Below are 19,400 nucleotides of genomic sequence, written 5' to 3' on the forward strand. Positions count from 1 at the left end.
GAAATGAGTGAGCCTTCAATCTCATCAGAAATGGCTCAGAGAGGAAATAACATAAACACTTAATAGGGTGAGTAAATCCATCTTACCCTAGAGAAAAATGAGAGGAAAGGGCTGGAATAAGGGGGAATGGGGGTAGGGAAGGGGTGGAATAGGTGATAGAAGAGAGGGAAGATCGAGGGAAAGTGTACTCAGATTCAACACACTTTTGGTGGAGAGGGAGATTGAGGGTGCAGCTAGTAATAGCAACTGTGGGAAAAATATTGAAGCAACTTCTCTGGTGAACTTATGATAAAGAAAGCAACTCTCAAAAAAAAAAAAGAAAGAAAGAAAGCAACTCTCCCCAGAGACAGAGCCATTGGAATCTGAACACAGACTGAAGCACATTTTTTTTTCTCTCTATTCTTGAGGTCTCTCATCTTCTTGGGGAGTGGGGTATGTTTACTCTTATAACACATACAATTTACTTCAATGTATAGCATGGGAACAATGTAAAGGCTATCAGACAGCTTTCTGTGGTGGGGGGGAGGGAAGGGGGAAATAATAAAATTCAATACCTTACAAAAATGATAGGTAGATACTACTATTGTATATAATTGGAAAACAAATAAAATGTTAATAAAGAAAAAAACATTAAAAAATGAAATCATGGGGGATGGGACTTCAGAATAGCCTTGAAAAGACTGGCATGAACTAATCCTGAGTGAAGGAAGAAGAATATTATACATACTAACAACAACATTGGGTGATGATTATCTATGATGGACTTGTTCATTTCAGCAGAACAATAATCAAAGACAATTCTAAAATACTTGTGAATGGAAAATACCATCCATATCCATCCAGAGAAGGAACTATGGAGTTTAAATGAAGACCAGAACTTACTATCTTGAATTTTTAAAAGTTGTCTTAAGTATTATGTTTTTTCTCTCTAATATATTTTTCCCATTTTTATTTGATTGTTCTTTTACAATATGATTAATATGAATCTATGTTTAGCATGGTCATACTTCTATAGTCTCTATTAGATTGCTTTCTATTGGGGAGAGTGAAAAGGGAAAGGAGGGAGGGAAAAAATATAAAACTCAAAACCTTGCAAAAAATAATTGTTGAAAACTACTTTTGAATGTAGAATAGCAACCCACAGCATTACCCCTAGAACAATGAGAATAGTAGCAGCCATTTTGGGGAGACAACCTATTATTGCCAGTGTGGACTGGGGGGATGAGCTCAAAAGGGGCTATTATATCATATACCCTCTATAGAAAATTTATTTTGTTTCCTGAATAAATTTAATATTCCTGAAGAAAAATGGTTATCTAAAAAATCCTGATCTAAACCTGCCTGGTTCTGATGTTCTTACACCAGTCTTCCTTTCCCTGGAACAGAGTGCAACCCTACTGCCTGTTTTTGTTTTTGTTTTTGTTTTTTGTATTTTGGTTTTACTATGCAGTGGGGTTATGTGACTTGCCCAAGTTCACTCAGCTAGGTAATTATTAAGTGTCTTGAGGTCGAATTTGAACTCATATCCTCCTGACTCCAGGGCTGGTGCTCTATCCACTGTGTCACCTAACTGTCCCACCAATTGCTAGTTTTTAATATTTCCTGCATACCAGTGTGGCAATAAAGTTGGTTATCCATTATTCCTTGCTTTTACTCAATATACAATTCTTTTCTGGTCATATATGTCCTTGATTTTATTATTTTATGCATCTCTCCTGTGCAAGCCGTCATTGTTAATGTGCCAAACTTCAGTTCCCGATACTTAATATTCAAAACATAGCTGAGTTATTTATTCCTACATCTCTCTTTTATAACTTAATATACCCTTGGAAAATTTTTAGTAAATGAAGATGTAGGATTTCTGGGCCTCGGTTTCCTCACCTGTGAAATTAGACGTTGAATTGGTTCTGTGATTTCATGTTCATTTGAAAGGAATGCTTTTTTTTAAAAACATCATCATGGTAAGGAGATAAAATATTCTTTACTTACCAATTGAATAAGAGTATAGATAAAGGCAGATTTCATCTCTATATAAGAAGGAATTTCCTAATTAGAACTGTTTGAAAAGTCGATTGGGCTGCTGTGTAATGTAATGAGTTCCCTGTCACTGAAAGTGTTCAAGCAGAGGCCAGAACGACTTTCTGTTAGAAACTTTATAGAGAGGTGGAAGGAAAGTTGGACTAAATATACTCTAAGGTCATTAGTATGCCGTTAGTATATCTAATCCAAGTCGATGGACAAACATTAATCATCTATCATGTACCAGGCACGATCCTAAATATTGGTCCAAAGAGAACAGAATCATTACTGGTATAAAATAAAAGAAATTCTGTTTTTGGACTAGATGACCTCTGACATGCATTCCAATTCTTAGATTCTATGATGCTATGTGCTGAAAATATCTCATTCTAAGAATGTGATAAAAGGACCTTGAAGAAAAGCCTTACAAATAAATACCTGGTTGGATAAGGTCATTGTGTCACACCTAGGAAATTGGGCCAATCTGTTAACCTGAGCCGGGTAAGCTAGGCTAAGGGGAGCCAAGTCTCTGGATGTAAATGAACTTAATGGCCAGGCCTAGAAGACTGGCAGGCTTTGGGAACAGGAACAGGAAGCAGTAGGGTTGCACCCTGTTCCAGGGAAGGGAAGACTGGGATGAGAACATCAGAACCAGGCAGGTTTAGATCAGGATTATTTAGATCACCATTTTTTTTTTCAGACAGCTGATGAAATGAAAATGATTTAGGAAAATGAAAAGGTAGCCTAGAAGATGGACAAGAACTCTAAGCAAGAGTCAGTTAAAGAGGCTCTGAGGTTCTCTGATGAGAACTGAACTAAGCCTTCCCAAATCTCAGAAAAATAACTTTAATTCCTTCAATCTGCACTGAGTTTTTAATAGTTTACAGATCACTTTCATGGGCATTCTTATCTGATCATCACATTTCTGTGAGGCCTTACATTATTAGAGAATGTAGGAAGGGGACTTAGAATTCGCCTGTTTCCACTGCTATTTAGTCTTATCCCTATTTTACAGATGAAGCAACTGTGACTTAAAGTGATTCAGTGATTTGCCCAAGCTCCCCACGGCCAAGAGCCAAGAATGCCACCCCACTCATTTGCTTTTTCTATTCAAATAAGGAAGGAAGTAAGGCAAAGACTTAGAAACAGATAAAGCTATTTTGTTCTAATTGCAGTAGTATCCCCTCCTCCCCCTTTGTTTCTTTTAATAAGAGCCTTTTAAAAATCATCACTGTTTATGGGTGGTCTGTGTGTGGTCTCTGAAGAAAACTGGAAAAGTCTGTAGGCATGACGGATCTAGGAGAGAAGAAAATGGAAGAGTCCAACTTCAGAAAAAGAGAAGGGTACCCTTCCCAGGACAAAAAGAAGTGTTGTCATAAAACAAAATTAAAAAAAACTCTTACTGTGTTCTTGATGAAGGCAAAAGCCAGGCAGTTCTGGGTCAGTGAATCTGAAGCAAACTCAAGGGAGGGAAAGAAGAGGGAGTTGATAGCAGATGATGGTACAATTTCCAGTTGTGACACAAACCCCTTGCATGGGAGTCCTAAGCAACACTGGCACCCAGTTTACTCCGTACAACTACTCTAGGGGATGGATATCTAGCACTCAGAATTATTTTCTCTATTTTACAGGAAACAAGCTTGGAGAAATGATTAACTTGTCCAGATCTGAGTAGTTTGTAAATCTCTCGATTCCTAGAAAATTAGGATTGGAAGTTACCTCAGGGGTCACCTGGGCAACCTCTTTTCTGTATAAATGTAAGAGTGGCTGTTCCCTGATGCAAGATGTTTGTCACCAGCAGTGCTCAGGGCCCAGGCTTCTCCTCCTGTGCTCTCTGTAGGACAGCTACCTGTCCCTGGAGCTACTCCAGTCCTCTTCCCAGCTGTCTGGGACCCTGCCTTCTTCTTAGTAGTTGAGTTCCTGGGATAGCAGAATCCACTGAATAACTTGAGGATCCCTAAATCACATCCCTGACCCAGCAGAGACCTGTTTTGGATTCTAAGTCATCATAGTGCCCGAGGAGGCATCTCAGAAGCCTTTTCATATCTGGGCCCAGGATGGGGAGACCCTGACCAGAATCCCAACGCCTGAGGGTCCTCCCCAAAGGTAGACTTTCCTCCCTCCAATGTATTTCTAGTTGACTGATTGGGAGTGGACTGGTGAGGGACTGCGGGTCTGCCGGGGGTCCCTGCGTGGCTGCATCTAGGTGGGTGCTGGCCCTGGGTGTCTCTGGGTGAACGTCTGGGTCGCTGCCCTGTCTGCAGATGGTAAGGGGGGGATCAAGGCGAGCGTGCATCAGAATGGACCCGAAAAGGGGGTCCTGGCGGGACGCAGCGCCCCGCGCAGGGAAAGGAGGCACTGTGACGAGGGAGATGGGGGGCTCCCCTCTGCTGCTCCCCGCTGCCGGCTCCGATCCCTAACTCGCCGCACGCTCCACGCTCTTTGCAGACGCTCCCTGCGCCTCCCCCGCTCCGGGGCTGCAGCGGCGCAGGCGCCCGGGCTGGCCGAGCCGGAGCCCGAGCAGCCAAGCCGGGGAGCGGGGCCGGGGCCAGAGCGCGGGGCCGGGAGTCCTGGGGCCGGAACCCGAGCAGCTCCGGGAGCAGGTGAGCCAACCTGGGCGGCCCGGCCCCGGCAGCCCCCTGCTTGGCATCCCCCACTCCCCCTGGCGCCTCCCCTCCCTCCCCTCTCCGCCTGGCAGCCTCCCTCCCCTCCCCTCCCCTCCCCCCGGCGTTGCCCCCCTCCTTTCCCGACCTGGCATCTCCTCATCTCCCCTTCCCTCCCGACTGGCATCGCCTTCCCTTCTGGCATCACCCCCTCCCCTCCCTGCCTGCATCTACCCCTCCCCTCCCGGACTGGCATCTCCCTCTTGGCATAGCCCCTCCCCTCCTTGCCTGGCATCTCCTCATCTCTCTCCTCCCAGACTGGTATCTCTCTCCTGGCACAAACGCACCCCTGGCATCTCCTCCTCCATTCTTCCACCCCCTCCCTCTATCATTCTTCCCCAAATGGCATCTCTTTAGCCCCTCTTTATGGCATCCTTCTTATCCTGAACGGGCATCCTCCTTTCCTTCCTGGCACACCCCTCCCCCCACTTGACATATCCCTCCCCCACCCTCCTCCTCCCCCTCAGTCTTGAAAACCCTCCTTTCCCTGCTGAAAACACCTCTTTTTCCCCTTTTACAGCTTGTGCACCCTCTTAATATTCTTTCTCCTGGCATACCCCATCCTTGACCCTTTAAGCCCTTTCTCACCTTTCCCATTTTCCCATTCTCTTCACTCCTCACCTAATACATGCTCCCCCTCTAGTCTGGCTTCTTAACATCACTTAACCTATTCTCTCTCTCTCTCTCTCTCTCTCTCTCTCTCTCTCTCTCTCTCTCTGTCTCTGTGTCTGTCTCTCTCCATGAACATATATACAGACACACACACACACACACACACACACACATGCATATAAATCTCACAACCAGCACTGCACATACACACACATGCACCCTTCCCATCCACAGGTACTCCTCTCATGGTAACACCCCTCTGCTTGCCTTCTCCACCTGTCATGTCTATTGCATGATCTAGAATCCCCAGCACTGACTTCTATGCCCCTCCATAGAGCATCCTCTCCTCTTCCACGCAGCTCTGAAGATTAGCCTAGGATCCCAGGACTGATCCTATTAAGATGATTGAGAATTTCAGTTAAAAAATAGATAGATGCTTAGAATTCAGACTCCAGAAGGCATCTTAGAAATCATTTAATTCAACCCCTTCACTTTAGAGATGACAATGTGAAGCCAAATGATTTATCCGATGTCATACAGGATTTAACCGTTAAAATTTGACCCTAGGTCCTCTTTCCACTATACCATATTGTTTGTCTTCCACCAGAGCAAAGCTAACTTCTTGAGACATCAGCTTTTCTTGTCACCAGATGTGAATGCAAAACTGCGATATGAGGTGGGGGCGGGAGGGGAGAAGTGGCCTTCAGCCTGCCTAGGTGTGACCAGGAAGGCCATGGAGAGCTCTCTCGAAGGAGCCAAGCTGGAAGCGATGACCAACTTGAACTAGAGTTATGTGGACCATGGGCTTAAGACCAGACTCGGATATTGAGAAACCAGTGTCGGAGAAACCTGCCTTCTTCATTAGGACAGCCCCCAGGGCACCCTCCAGCCTACCCCTCCTCCTCTTCCCATCACCACTAAGCTACCTGTAATGAGCCAGGCTTAGATTTACAGATTTCCCCCGACCTGGCCCCATCCGTCTCCCCTACACAGGCTCTGCCCCGCCCCCACTTTGCACTGCCTCTCTCTCCATCCTTCCTGAACTGGCCCTGCCTCTGCCTCGGGCTCCCTCCTCCCCCCTGCCCTCCTCCCCCCATGCCTAAGTCCCTCCTGCTCTGCCTCTGTTCCCATCCTCCCTGCATTGGCTCTTTCCCTTCCTTCCACTTCCTCTGCTTCTCCCTTTACTCGCTCTTCCCCCCTTCTCCCCCCCCTACACTGCCTCTGCCTTTGTCCACCTCTTGTAGTGCCTCTGTCTCTAGATCTGCACCTCCCCCCCAACCCAGCACTGCCTTTGGCCCTGCCTCTCTTCACCCTGCCCCTCACTGGCTCTGCCTCACACTCCTCCCTGAAATTGGCTCCATTTCTGTCACAGGCTTTCCTGTACTGGCCTGGCCTCTCTCTCTTGGACTGTGTCTGACCCTGGTCCTTTCTCCACTACCCCGACTTTCCATTGGCCCTGCATCCATCCCCTCTGTACTGATGATGCCTCTCTCCGCTACCCCTGTGCTGCCTCCGTCTCCCTGCTCTCCCCAGCCATACTTTCCCCCACCACCCCCAGCCTTCTTCCTCTGCCTCAGTCTCTCCTGTACTAGCTCTGCCTTAATTCCCTCCTTACACTGGCTCCATTTCCCCTCTCTCCCCTGTCTCCTTACCTTTTCTCACTGCCCCCAACCTTTGGGAACTGTCTCTTCTTTTACCTTAGTCTCTCCTGTATTGACTTTGCCTTGGTCCCCTCCATCTCCCTTGGACTGCTTCTACCTCTGTTCTCTCTAATGACCCTTCTTTTACCCACTGTGTGGGCACAGCCTCCAAAATACCTGTAGAAGCTACCTCATGGGCTTACAGTGTATGTAGATTTGTATGAGATCAGTTATTATTAACATGATCATTGTTGTTATCATTCCATTACAGCCTAGCTGTGACAATGGAGCCTCACATGACTCTTAAGCCTGTGACGGCCCCAGTGCCCAATTCAGCCCCTGCATTTTCCCTGCCAAGGACTTAAGTTAATATCAGTTTTGGAAACTTGTGCTTCTTAGATGTTATTCCAGATGGTGACCTTTTATTGTGATGCCCACCCCTAGGCACTTCCAGTCTGCCCGTTGCTTCACACTTGGACACTGCCCCCTTTATACCCAGGGGTCATTACCTCTCTCTGGCTAGCTCCATTCCCTGAGTCCTTTTCTTTTTTTATCCTTTCTTCTTTCTATGACCTGCTTCCTTCCCTCCTCTATATCCTACTTCTTATTCTCTCTTCTTCCCACCCCCCCTTTTCCATTCATTGACCTTAGCTCTGTTTCAGCCTACGCCAAGAGAAACAACTGTGGTTTGGTGAAAAGAGGACAGGATTTGAAGTCCAGGATTAGACTCTAGAATAGAAACCCTGGATTCAAATCCCTGTTCTCCCACTTACTTGTTGGGTGACCTTGAGCAAGATGTCTAACCTCTGGGAGCCTCAGTTTCCTCCTCGTAAAGTTGGCACAAAAATACCTGGACTAGCTACCTCATAGGTTTGCTGTGGCAAGCTAATATGAATTATATATCTAATACATATATGTGTTGTATATACATACATACATATGCACTAACATGTTCTATATCTCTAATATGTCATGTATTCATGCATGTGTATGTGTATTTATATGTTTTATATAGATATCTAAAGCACTTTGTAAATGTCAGCCAATATTATCTCACTCCAATCTCTTCCTTCTTCTTTACTGGTCATCATCGTGGGCACAGACCAGTGGTCTCACTCCAGCTTCTACCTTTTCCCACTTTGGTTCTTTCCTGGTGGTCATAGATGTGTGGTGATGAGCTTGGGGGATGGGAGTCTTAGCCCTTCCCACCTTCCCATCCTGTTCTTTCAGATTCTTCTCAGAATGGCCCCTGGTGCTGGAGGAGTGGAGCCCTCAGGAGCGGGGCGCCAAGGGGGCACTGGATGACTCCCCCACCAAGGGACTCAGCCATCTATGACACCAGGCCTTCAGCACCCTCCCACCGTGGTACAGGTAGGTTCTTCTTCTGCCTTCCTCCCCTCCTACACTGAGCTCTTGGTCATGGTCCTCAGCCTCATCATGGTCTTGCTCCAGCAACTCTGGGCTCAGGGCCATACACTGACTTGCTTCTTTAGTTGAGCCAATTTTGTTTCTCCTTGGATATGGACAATTTTCTATTTGAAGTGTGTACTTGTTTCTCTGTAGCCTCCTCCTATCTCTTCTGTTCCTTCTAATGAGGTGATGCCACCCCACCCCTACGCTCCACAACTGACTTCTATGATTGGCATCAACCAGGTTCTCTAGGCAAGGACAGAATGGAGCTTGGGGGCCAGGTTTTCTGATGGGTTCATGTTTAAATATTTGGGAATTCTTACGTGTTGTAATTCAGTTCCTGTGTGCACACATTTTCTCCATGAATTTTCCACTCCTTCCTTCTACATGTACCCCTCTCCTTCCCCCCCACCAAACACATATACATTTCTCTAAATCAAGACCCATTCTCTCTATATTCATCTTAAGAGAAAACCAATCCACATACTTATGCATGCAATCTTTTTGGACACATATCTCTTAGTCTATAAGTAAACACACCCATGATCTTTGTACATATATGTTCTGCCCTTCGCATATATATTTATGCTATGTTTAGGTGTGCAGAATTTTTCTGAACCTAGAGATTATATACATATGGTCTCTGTACCCAAAAACATATCTCTAGACACCAGACCCTATTCTTTCATTCCTCATGCCCACAAATACCTTTGTGTGACCCAGGAAGGGGGAGGGCTTTTGGGGAGGGGAATAGGTCTGAAGAGAAAGGATACAAAGAGGCAGATTTGAAACTTCAGTATATCTAAAGGAGCCTCCTGCAATTCTTCCTTCCTCAATAAAGTAAATTCTCCCATGGAAACCTCTAAGGAGGTTGCTGTGGTAACCAAAAAATAGACTCCCAGCCCAAAAGGACTTGATCTTCATAGGTGCTCAGAGCCATCCTGGCTGCTGGCTCAATTATACCCATACTCAAGAAAAATAGTGGATGTTTCCAGTTTACCCCCCCATTGTACACCAAGGTACAGAATGATAATGGAACTCATTGTCCAGAGTCATACATAGCAAGGTAGAAGCAGGGGATATCTTCCTTCCCCACATCCCCATACCCGCCCCTGATGCCAGGTATCCTAGATCACAGATCAGAAGCCACTCTCCCAGCCTCTGACCCAATGTATGGACCAGACTTTATGGTTTATCTCTTGGGATCATTCAACAAATATGTTTTGAACCCCACTGTGTATGTGTCATTGTGTGGGGATATGGGGAATACCAACAAAAGCATAATACATGATCCTTACCAAAGTTCAGACAAAGTACTTTCATGCCAAAGGCAAGGTTTGAAAATTATCAACTCTTTCTCCCTTTCAGAGGCATTTATTTGGAAATAGTCACCCTCTACCAGAGGATGTTAAACCTTAATTTATCACAAACAAATGTTCATGTGCCCAAAGGAGGATAGTTTTCTGGCATTAAAAATACACGAATTTCTAAAAACTGGCCCATCTTCTCAATGCTGGGGCTTTAGCTCCCTTCAGAAGTTTATGATCTAGATCTTGCCAAGGACATCAAAGGTGTGCACTTGAAAAGGCAACTGCCAGTACTAGGCCATGTATGAGCCTTGGCAAGTCATAGTTCAAGTAAGTGAGTGCTTCCAGAAACAAGCTTCATTTCCCCTGGAACTAGACTTCTCCAAAGACATGGGATTTAAACTGGTGTTTTGGAGACCTATGACTGTACAAAGTGAATGTGGAAGGGGACTATACACTCCTCCCCTTGGGCAACTTCTTCTTTCCTGGTGGGGGAGAGGGAAGTGAGTCTACCATAGAGATATGTCTCAGAGAGCTTCCCACTCCAAGCTGCTCCACCTTGCCAGGTGAGTGGGCAGTCTATAAATGCCTGCTTCCAGGCTAGGGGCAGGATTCTGGAGATTAGACCAGCATAGGGTAGTGACTAGGCTAACCTGTCACCATGGAAACATGATGAGATACAGGCTGTGCCCAGCCCCAATGACTTGCTTGGAAAGCCAAAGGCAGACTGCCCCCAAGGCATGTATTAGGGAGCCTTACTGTTAGCAATCCATATGGGATTCATAATTTGAGAGGGACTAGAAAGGACCCCTTTCCTCCAGTATCCTTTCCCATTGACCTGTATCTGATAGCCCCAATTCTACTGTTAGAAATTCATTCCTTTGGATTAAGATTTTCCTTCTCACTGGAGCTCCTCCCTTTTGTACTTTTTTTTAAATTTAGGAAACTAATAAATTAATTTATCCGTTGCTGTCCTCCATGATAAAAGGCAGGGGCCCACTACCAGTCAAGAAGTATGGTAGCTATGGCTCTGATGCTTGGGGTGGTGGAGGGGGGGGGATTATTGCAAAAAGAGAAAGTGCACAAAGTCAATGGTAGCAAATTCTGAGAGTATCACATTTCTGTTGCACGTTGGCCCCAGGGAGTACCCTTTTCTGTTAGTATTTTCCTGGGTGTGAAGAGGGTGCAGAAAAGACAAGAGTCCCAGAAAGTATCCTTATTGATGCTTTGGGCATTTGCCAGGGTTAATTGGGGGGAAGAGGGGGAGGCCTGGAAACCCTAATGATAATCTGCTGTCTTTACTGAACACCTGGGTTACAATAGGTCTTTAAAAAATGTCCTCTTGTCATTCTAGGATTCTAGAGGGAACATAGACCACTTTTAATTCAAGGAACATCAAACTCAATGATCATGACAGAAGGGTAGATGTGCAGCCTGATGTCTTGAGTGTTTTATTTTGGGGTTACATTAGCATAAAATTGGCCTCCATTTCACACAAGTAGGTTATGGGGCTGGGGTGGGATTTTTTTAAACATTGTTTTGGCAGAGAGAGAACATGCTCAGTCACTGGGATGCTGACAAGCCTCCCCCTCTTCACCCCCCCCTCACTAGCGTCTAGACTGCACTTTGGGTCGGTTAAGTGAACGGTGGCGTTTGGCATCTGGCACCCATCTTTCCACAGAGTGTTCGGGTGTGATTGTAAGTGAGTGCTCATTAGCCAGCGCTAAGTGGCGGAGTTAATGAATTTGGAGGTGTCACCAGAAGCAGGCTGAGCCCTGGCATCTCAAAGGTTGGGACAGGCAGGCTGAGGCCCTGAGTGGGTAATGATGATTGCCGGCATCCCAGGAAGATTGGGTCACATGCTGGGGTCAGCCCTGGTTGTCAGTCCCATGGATTTTTTTTGTTTCATTTTTTTTTCTGATAAATCTGGGGGGGGGGGCTTGTTGTGGGAAACATTATTCATTTTTCCCTGATTTCACCCATAAATTTAGGGAGGTGCTCCAAACTTCCTTGACTTTCCTTAGTAACCCACCAGGCATCTGTCAACAAGGAGTTTCTATTCTAGTAACTACTTTTAAATTTATCTTAAATAAATCTCCTTGCCTTCTCATTTGTATGAGTTTTGATCACCTCCCTGCTCAGCCTCCTTTTCTAGATTTAAGAGGCTGGCCCTTTTCAGTGGGTCTAAGCATGGTGGCTTTTACTCCTTCCTCCCAGTGCCAGCCTGTCATTTTAGTTGCCCTTTTCCAGTCTGTCCCTAGCATGCTTATAATATTTCCTGAGGGGGCAGCAACCAGCAGCATATGATACTGTAGTTATGAACCTGCTGTGGCTTTCATCAGGGGAAGGGAGAATGTTTTAGGAGAAGGCTAAACCCCTCATGAAGATGCTCTAAACTTGTCTGGCCTCAGCCAGAGCAACACATTAGACTAATGACTCTAGGGAGCAATCATTGGTGAGTTCTAAGACACTTTCCTGGGGTTGGAGCTGATGACCCAGAGCCCACTATCCTATTAGAGTCTTCTGTAGCCCTGACTGGGTGGATGCAGGGCTGGAGAGAGGGAAGGGGAGAAATCTTGAGTGTCTAAAGACTAGTGGACTGACCAGTAGGTCAATAATGAACAGTATACCAAATTGGGAATCCAAAAATCTAGGTTCACATTCCATTCCTACCATTACTTTGTTATAGGATCTTGGGTAAATCATTTAGCTTTTCTGACCTTTTGTTTAATTCCTGTCAATAGAGTTCATGATACCCAGGCCAAATTCACAGAAGACTATTCACTCACCACCCAGTGTGATTTCCCCTAAATCCTATGATTCCCCCTTAGAATTCTAGGAGCTAGGAGGTAGAAGGGGCCTTTGAGTTGATCTAGCAGGAATCTCTTACAAGGTTCCTGAGCAATGACCATCCCAATTATGACAGGGTAAAAAAAAAAATGACTTTTTATCCATAAAGCATCCTTTCCTCTGTTGGGCAGCTCTCATTTCTTTCTCTTTTTTTGAATGTTAATTTATTTTATTTTTTTCCAATTACATGCAAAGATAGTTTTCAACATTCATCTTTTTGTAAGGTTTTGAGCTTCTCATTTTTCTACCTCCTTTCCCTCCCCTCTCCCTATGACTGCACGTAATCTGATACAGTTTACACATGCACAATCATGTTAAATATATTTCCATTAGTCATATGTGAAAGAATCAGAAACATATTTCCATATTACTCATATTGTGAAAGAAGAATCAGAACTACGAGAAAGAAAAAATATAAAAAAAAGTTTTAAAAAGTGGTTTGCATTCAGAGTCCTTAGTTTTCATTTGGATGGGGATAGCATTTTCCATCACAAGTCTTTTAGAATTGTTCTTGATCACTGAACTGCCAAGAGGAGTTGAGTTCATAAGAATTGACAATGTTGTAGCTCTCATTTCTTAATACAAATCAAACTTTGTTTCCCTGTAACATCCAATTCTTAGCTCTAGTTCTGTACTATGAAGTCAAGGCAAATCAATCTAATCCCACTTGCCATATGACAGTCCTTCAAGTACCTGAAGATTATTTTATCCCATGTACCCCCTCAGTCTTTTTTTGCTCCAAATTTAATGGGCTCAGTTCCTCCAATTGATTATCACATGGCATAGTCCCCTCAACTTTAAGATTGCCATCTTCTGACTATGTTTGTCAATGCCCTTCTAACATGGAAACTCCTAAATTTTTATTTTTACTTGACTTATCGTTATACTAGGTCTTTTCTTATTTAAACAATTGATTTTTGAACCTTACTGTATCACTTTCTATTTATCCCTGTAAAATGTTATCTTTTTAGATTGAGCCAATTTTCCCATGCTATCAAGATTAGTTCTGGGGATACAAGTACTCTCAGCTTTGGGTCACCCGCAAATTTTATAAACATATGTATGTTTATCTCTGGGTCACGGATAAAAATATCGAACAGAGCAGGACTAGGGAAAGCCCTATGGTACCGGCTTAATGACTTCCCTCTATTTAGGAGAAAGAGCTTGTTTGTATTGGTTTTCCTATACAGTGGAAACTCAGTCTCCCTCATCACCCCTCCCCCCAACAAAAATTAAGAATCATTTGAATAGAAGATTGACCTTGTCTAGGTCTTTGGTCAAAAGTCATTGCCTATTCCCTTCTTATTATTCATTTATTTCCCTTGAGTCTGACTTCTCCATTTGGGGTTTTCCTGACAAAAGTACTAGATGGTTTGCCATTACCTTCTCCAGCTCATTTTTATAGATGAGGAAACTGAGGTAAATACGATTAAATGACTTGTCCATGGTCACATAGCTAGGAAAGGACTTGAAGCTGCATTTGAACCCATGTCTTCCTGACTCCAAATCCAGTGCTACCCAGAGGCTGGTGATTTAGCACAGCACCCCACCACCACCACCACCACCACTAAAATTCAATTGACTTGTCATGGCATCACCTTCCCTGATGTTATAGTCTTTTTTGAGAATGAAGAACAAATATCATCATTAGATGGTCTCCTAAGCTGTCCTGAAATCATCCCTGGCCTGGCTTGCTATTCTGAGACTCATTGGACCCAGAAGAGCAACATTCCACATCAGCTGTCTTTATAACCTCACAAGAATGCCTTCTCTTTAGAATACACCTAACCTGCCACATGGGCCATCTAAACTCAGCACATTGGTCCATTCTTCCAGGATCTCTTTCAGCCATTCATGAAGTTTCCTTATGACAAGGCTGTCTGTTGGTGCTTTGTATATCTTGCTACCAGATCTTTTAGCTAACTAGAAGAGAATCCTCATTTTATCTAACTGTGCCTACTTCAACCAAGAAAAAAAAAGGAATACAAGCAAATAAATAGAACAGTCTCTTCCCATATCCAAAAGTCAGAATATTTTCATTTGACATACAATTTATTTCCAAAATTTTCAACAGAACCTCTTCCCTCCTAGGCTATAAGATGACATTTACCTTTGATATACAGGTCATCCTTTTTTATTGTCCTTTACCCCACATGTTCAGGGTACCCCCTAGCAGAAGCTCAAGTTTTAAGTCTTTCTTTCACCTCCATCAAAATTTATTTGATAGATGTCCCATCCCTTCAGAGCTCAAACCTATTTCTTGATATCAAAGCAACTAGATTATATAGTGTCTGGAGCACTAGGCCTGGAGTCAGGAAGATCTGTGTTCAAATTACACCTCAGACACTTTACTTGCTCTGTAACCCTGGCAAGTATCTTTTCTTCTCTGTCTCAGTTTCCTCATCTGCTAAATAGAAATAACACTTACCTGACAAGGGTCTTTTAGAGGATCAAATCTGATAATATATGGAAAAAGCACTTATCAATATACCTGATACTTATTCTCTTCCCCCCTTCCCTAAAATTAATCTGATCAACTAATCCCTATTGCTAAATGTCTTGATAGCATATTCCCTCATCCTAGGTGTCATTTTGATATTTTACTAGAACTTTTGTTACTAGCTGTATGACCTTGGTCAAGTCACTTAACCCCGTTGCCTTGCAAAAAATAAACACAAAACAAAAGCAAAAACAGTAGAGTTTTTGGTACCTTAAACCTTTGAAGTGAATTTTGGTAAGAATTTTAGACACTATAGGAAGTCAATAAGGAAAAAGACAGGGAAGTCTTCTGACACCACCCCCCAGTCATGTCCTGCAGATGGTCATCTATTCTATGTATGTATGTATATGTATATGTATATATATGTATATATATGTATATATGGAGAGAAAGAGAGGAGAGAGAGAGAGAGAGAGCTGTCCCTGAACATCTTTAGTTTTTCCATTTTCTTCTGTAGAAATCTTCCCAGTTGAGATGCTTTTCATAACTGATTCATTTGCTGTGGATATAAATGACTCATGCTTGGGGAGAAAAGTGGTGAGATTGGCTTGGAGTTTGTACCTACCCTGCAAATGACTCTGATTTGTGTTCTTTTGTCCCAGAATGAAATTCATAGTCCAAACCTGAGTGACCCAAGGATAAGTCACTATTCTTTCCTTGTTCCATGTCAAGGCTGGGAAAATACAAAAAAAAAAAAAAAAAAGAATCCTAGTATTTAAAGTTGTCCAGAAGTGGAGTGTGCAGCCTCTAGAGTGGCCAGTTTTCTCTCACCAGAAGGTTTCAGTTGAAGGCTGCATGTTGGAGATGGAAATCCCACTGGCACTGATGAGAAGAGGATCAAATATAATGTACCTGTATAACTGAAGTGTGACCTTGAACAAGTCATTTAACTTCTGGGTGGGAGGGGGAGATTCCCAGACCTCAGTTTCCTCATCTGTAAATTGAGAAGGAAGAAAGGTCTTCACTATATGACTTCTGGGTTCCCTTACAGTTCTAGATCTGTGAGACTAGGGGTATGTTGTACTGAGGGAGGGGTTCCTGAACAGGTATGCATTGGACTAGGTGGTCTCTGAGTTGTAATTTTTCTAAATAAAGAGAGCTGAGGAGCGTGAGATAATGACCATCCTGATGCAGGGGATCTGGAAGAGCTCTGCCTCTGTCCATTGAACAGAAGAAGAACCAGCACTGCTTTTTTGAAATCCTAGGTCACAGTGAGAGGGAAGGGAATCAGAATTTCAACAAAACAGACTTTATGCCTGTCCTCAAGAGCTTATGAATAGGCTCCCCACTTGCAAATAGAACTTTCACTCTCCATTCTTCACATCATAGACCATAGACCTGGGCCTCAATCAAATTGTTTAATAAAGTATTTGTTGAACACCTACTGTTTACAAGACAATGTTAGACCTTGTGGGGGGGAAGGGAGTGGAGTGTAAAGGAAACGGTACCAGATTTGGAAGCAGGGAGAACTGGGTTCTGATAAAGCTTCTTGATGCTTATGGGACCTTAAATAAATCTGCAGTTTCATCATCATCTATAAAAAGACCTTTACAGATAAGGAAATTAAGATGATCTCTAAGGTCCATTCCTACTCTGAATCCTGTAATTCTAGGTAAAAGTCATGGTCTCTGCTATATATGAGCTTCAGAACCAGATTGGGAAGTTCCCTCCCCTACCCCTCCCCTCTCCCTCTCTCTCCCTTTTCCCTCCTTTTCTTCTCCCTCTCTCTTCCTTTCTCCTTGCTTTTCCTCCCCTCTTCCTTTTTCCTCCCTCTCATCCTCTATTTCTCTGCCTCTCATTTCCCTCCCTCCCCCTTCTTTTCCACCTATTTTCCCTTTCTTTTCCCTCCTTCCCTCTCCCTTTTCTCTCTCTCTCTCTCTCTCTCTCTCTCTCTCTCTCTCTCTCTCTCTCTCTCTCGGTTTTTTTTGCAAGGCAATGGGGTTAAGTGGCTTGCCCAAGGCCACACAGCTAGGTAATTATTAAGTATCTGAAGCTGGATTTGAACTCAGGTACGCCTGACTCCAGTGCCGGTGCTCTGTCCACTTCACCACCTAGCCGCCCCCTCTCTCTATCGCTTTCCCTTTTTCTCTCTTTGTTGGTGTGTCTATCTCTCTCTCTCTCTCTCTCTCTCTCTCTCTCTCTCTCTCTCTCTCTCTCTCTCTCTGGTTCTCTTTCTCTCTCCATCCCTCTCCTTCTGCTTTCCCTTCTCCTGTTTTTCTTTCTCCCTCTTTCCCTCTCCTCTTTCTTTCTCCTCGCTTTTCCTCCTCTTTCTTTCTTCTCCCTCTTCCTTTTTCTCCCTCCCTCCCTCTCTCCCTCACTCTTTCTTTCTCTGTATCTAACTTTGTCTTACTTTCTCCCTCCCCTTCCCTTCTTCTCTCTTTTCTTCTCTTCCTTCTCTCCCCCTCTCTCTTTTTTCTCTATCTCTGGATCTCTTTCTCCCTCCCCCTTCCCTTCTCCTTTCTTTTCTCCCTCCTTTCCCCCCTTTATTCTCTTCCTGTGTCTATTTTCTCCTTCCTCCTTTCTTTCTCCCCTCTTTCCCTCCTATTTCTTTCTTTTCCCTCCTTCCCTTTCCCTTTCTCTCTAGCCCACCCTTCCTCTTTTTTGCCTGCATCTATCTTGTCTATTTTCCCCTTCCTTCCTCTTCCTCCCCCTTTCCTTCTCCCCTTTCCCTCACTTTCTTTCCTCTAACCCTTCTTCCCCCTCCACATTTCCTTTCCCCTATTCCTGCCCAATCCTGGTCAAAAGTAAGAGTTCTAATATAGGAGTTCAGAGGGGAGGTATGGTCAAGGAAGACTTTCTGGAAGAGGTGGGACTTGAGTTGGTTTTGAAGGATGGGTTGGAGCTGGAAAATGAAGAGTTTCTGGCAGTGGGGATGGTGGGAGCCAATAGGAGTCAAAAACCATGCCTTGCTTGGTGAATAGTGAGGAGCCAACCTGGCTGGAAGGGAAGGTACGGGCCTGGGCCCCTGGCTCCCCGGTCTGCTTCTGCCCCTGGCCCTTGTTCCAGTTGCTTCTCAGCTTCAGGATTGCTTTTGTAACCTCATCCCTGATTTACAAGCCTCCTGGGTCCCTTTGGTCCATTACTGTTGTATTAGCGGGTCGTTCCCATGTTCCCAGCACAATTCCCCCAGGGGCCCTGGCCGGATGTCTCTTGGACAGTCTTATTTCATTACATCCTGTCCCTAGTTTTAGCTTCTTAATCTGCCTGTGAAGTCTGTGCTCACCTCCCTTGCCATTGCCAGGGTTAGCATCTAAACTGAGGAGTGGACCTCCTTAGGCTGTTTCTGAACCCCTCTCAGAATCCCTTGGAGGCATTATCAATAGGTCTCTTCCCCCATCTGCTGTGGGGCCCAGAACATGAAGGCCACAAGAGAGGTGTTTAAGCCAGTAAGAGATGGACTGGGTGCTTACTAAGTGAATGGGAAGCTACCATCCACCCTTTCTGGGCTGCTCCTGTCATTCCCCAAACCCTCAACTTCTGTCTTGATGCTGCTTTGTTTCATGTCCTCAAGTTCTGCCTATTTAAAGGCAGCATGGGATAAGTGAATAGAAATCTGGCTTCAGAATCAGGAAAACTTGGGTTCAAATTCCTACTTCTTGACATAGAGTGGCTATGTGATTCTTTATAAATCATATAACTTCTCAATGCCCCAGACTCTTTTTTTTTGGCAAGGCAATGGGGTTAGGTGACTTGCCCAAGGTCACATAGCTAGGTAATTATTAAGTATCTGAGGTCATATTTGAACTCAAGTCCTCCTGACTCCAGGGTCAGTGCTCTATCTGATGCACTACCTAGTTGCCCCCAGACTACTTTCTAAGTCTATAAATTGCATAGAAAGTGCCGACCTGCATTTGTAAAAGTTGTTTCTCACCCTATACTACTGATGAAATCATATTTTCTGGTTAAAATAAACTTCACATAAATAATAAAAAACAACTACTTTTTTGAGTTTGAAGGAGATGGCTAATCCAAACCCTGAATTTTAGAGGAGGAAAGTGAGATCCACAGTCATTTACCCAAGGTCACACAACTATGCAACTAGATGTCATAATGGATAAGAGTACTGCAGTTGAACCTCAGATGCTCAGTAGCCCTGTGATTCTGGGCAAGTCAGTCTAAGAAGTTAAACTTTCTTAGCTTCAGTTTCTTCAGCTGTAAAATGGTTATAATAGTCAAATGAGAAAACAGTTTCATACAAAGTTTTGCAAAATCTTAAAGTACTCTATAAATACTATTTACTACTCTTAAATATTATTATTATTATTACTCTTGTTCAAAGTCACATACCTAATAAAGGATTTGTTTAAGGTCACCCAGATAGTAAGTGGCAGAACAAGAACTCAAACCTGGATCTACTTATCTTTCTACTGTGAGTATATAGTGCATCATCTATAGTACC

General features: G+C 44.0%; 1 protein-coding gene across 1 annotated transcript in view; it reads left to right on the forward strand.

Moving 5' to 3' along the window:
* The first annotated feature begins 4,028 nt into the window (after positions 1–4,028).
* SMARCD3 (SWI/SNF related BAF chromatin remodeling complex subunit D3) overlaps positions 4,029–19,400 on the forward strand; it is a 50,042-nt gene continuing 34,670 nt past the window's right edge. The window contains exons 1-2 of the mRNA XM_074193335.1: positions 4,029–4,125; positions 8,165–8,305. Coding sequence (XP_074049436.1) covers positions 8,267–8,305 — 39 coding nt within the window. The 5' untranslated portion in view covers positions 4,029–4,125; positions 8,165–8,266. The remainder of the gene's footprint in view (positions 4,126–8,164; positions 8,306–19,400) is intronic.

Source organism: Macrotis lagotis, chromosome 7 (genome assembly GCF_037893015.1).
Source record: "Macrotis lagotis isolate mMagLag1 chromosome 7, bilby.v1.9.chrom.fasta, whole genome shotgun sequence".
NCBI classification, from domain to species: Eukaryota; Metazoa; Chordata; class Mammalia; order Peramelemorphia; family Peramelidae; genus Macrotis; species Macrotis lagotis.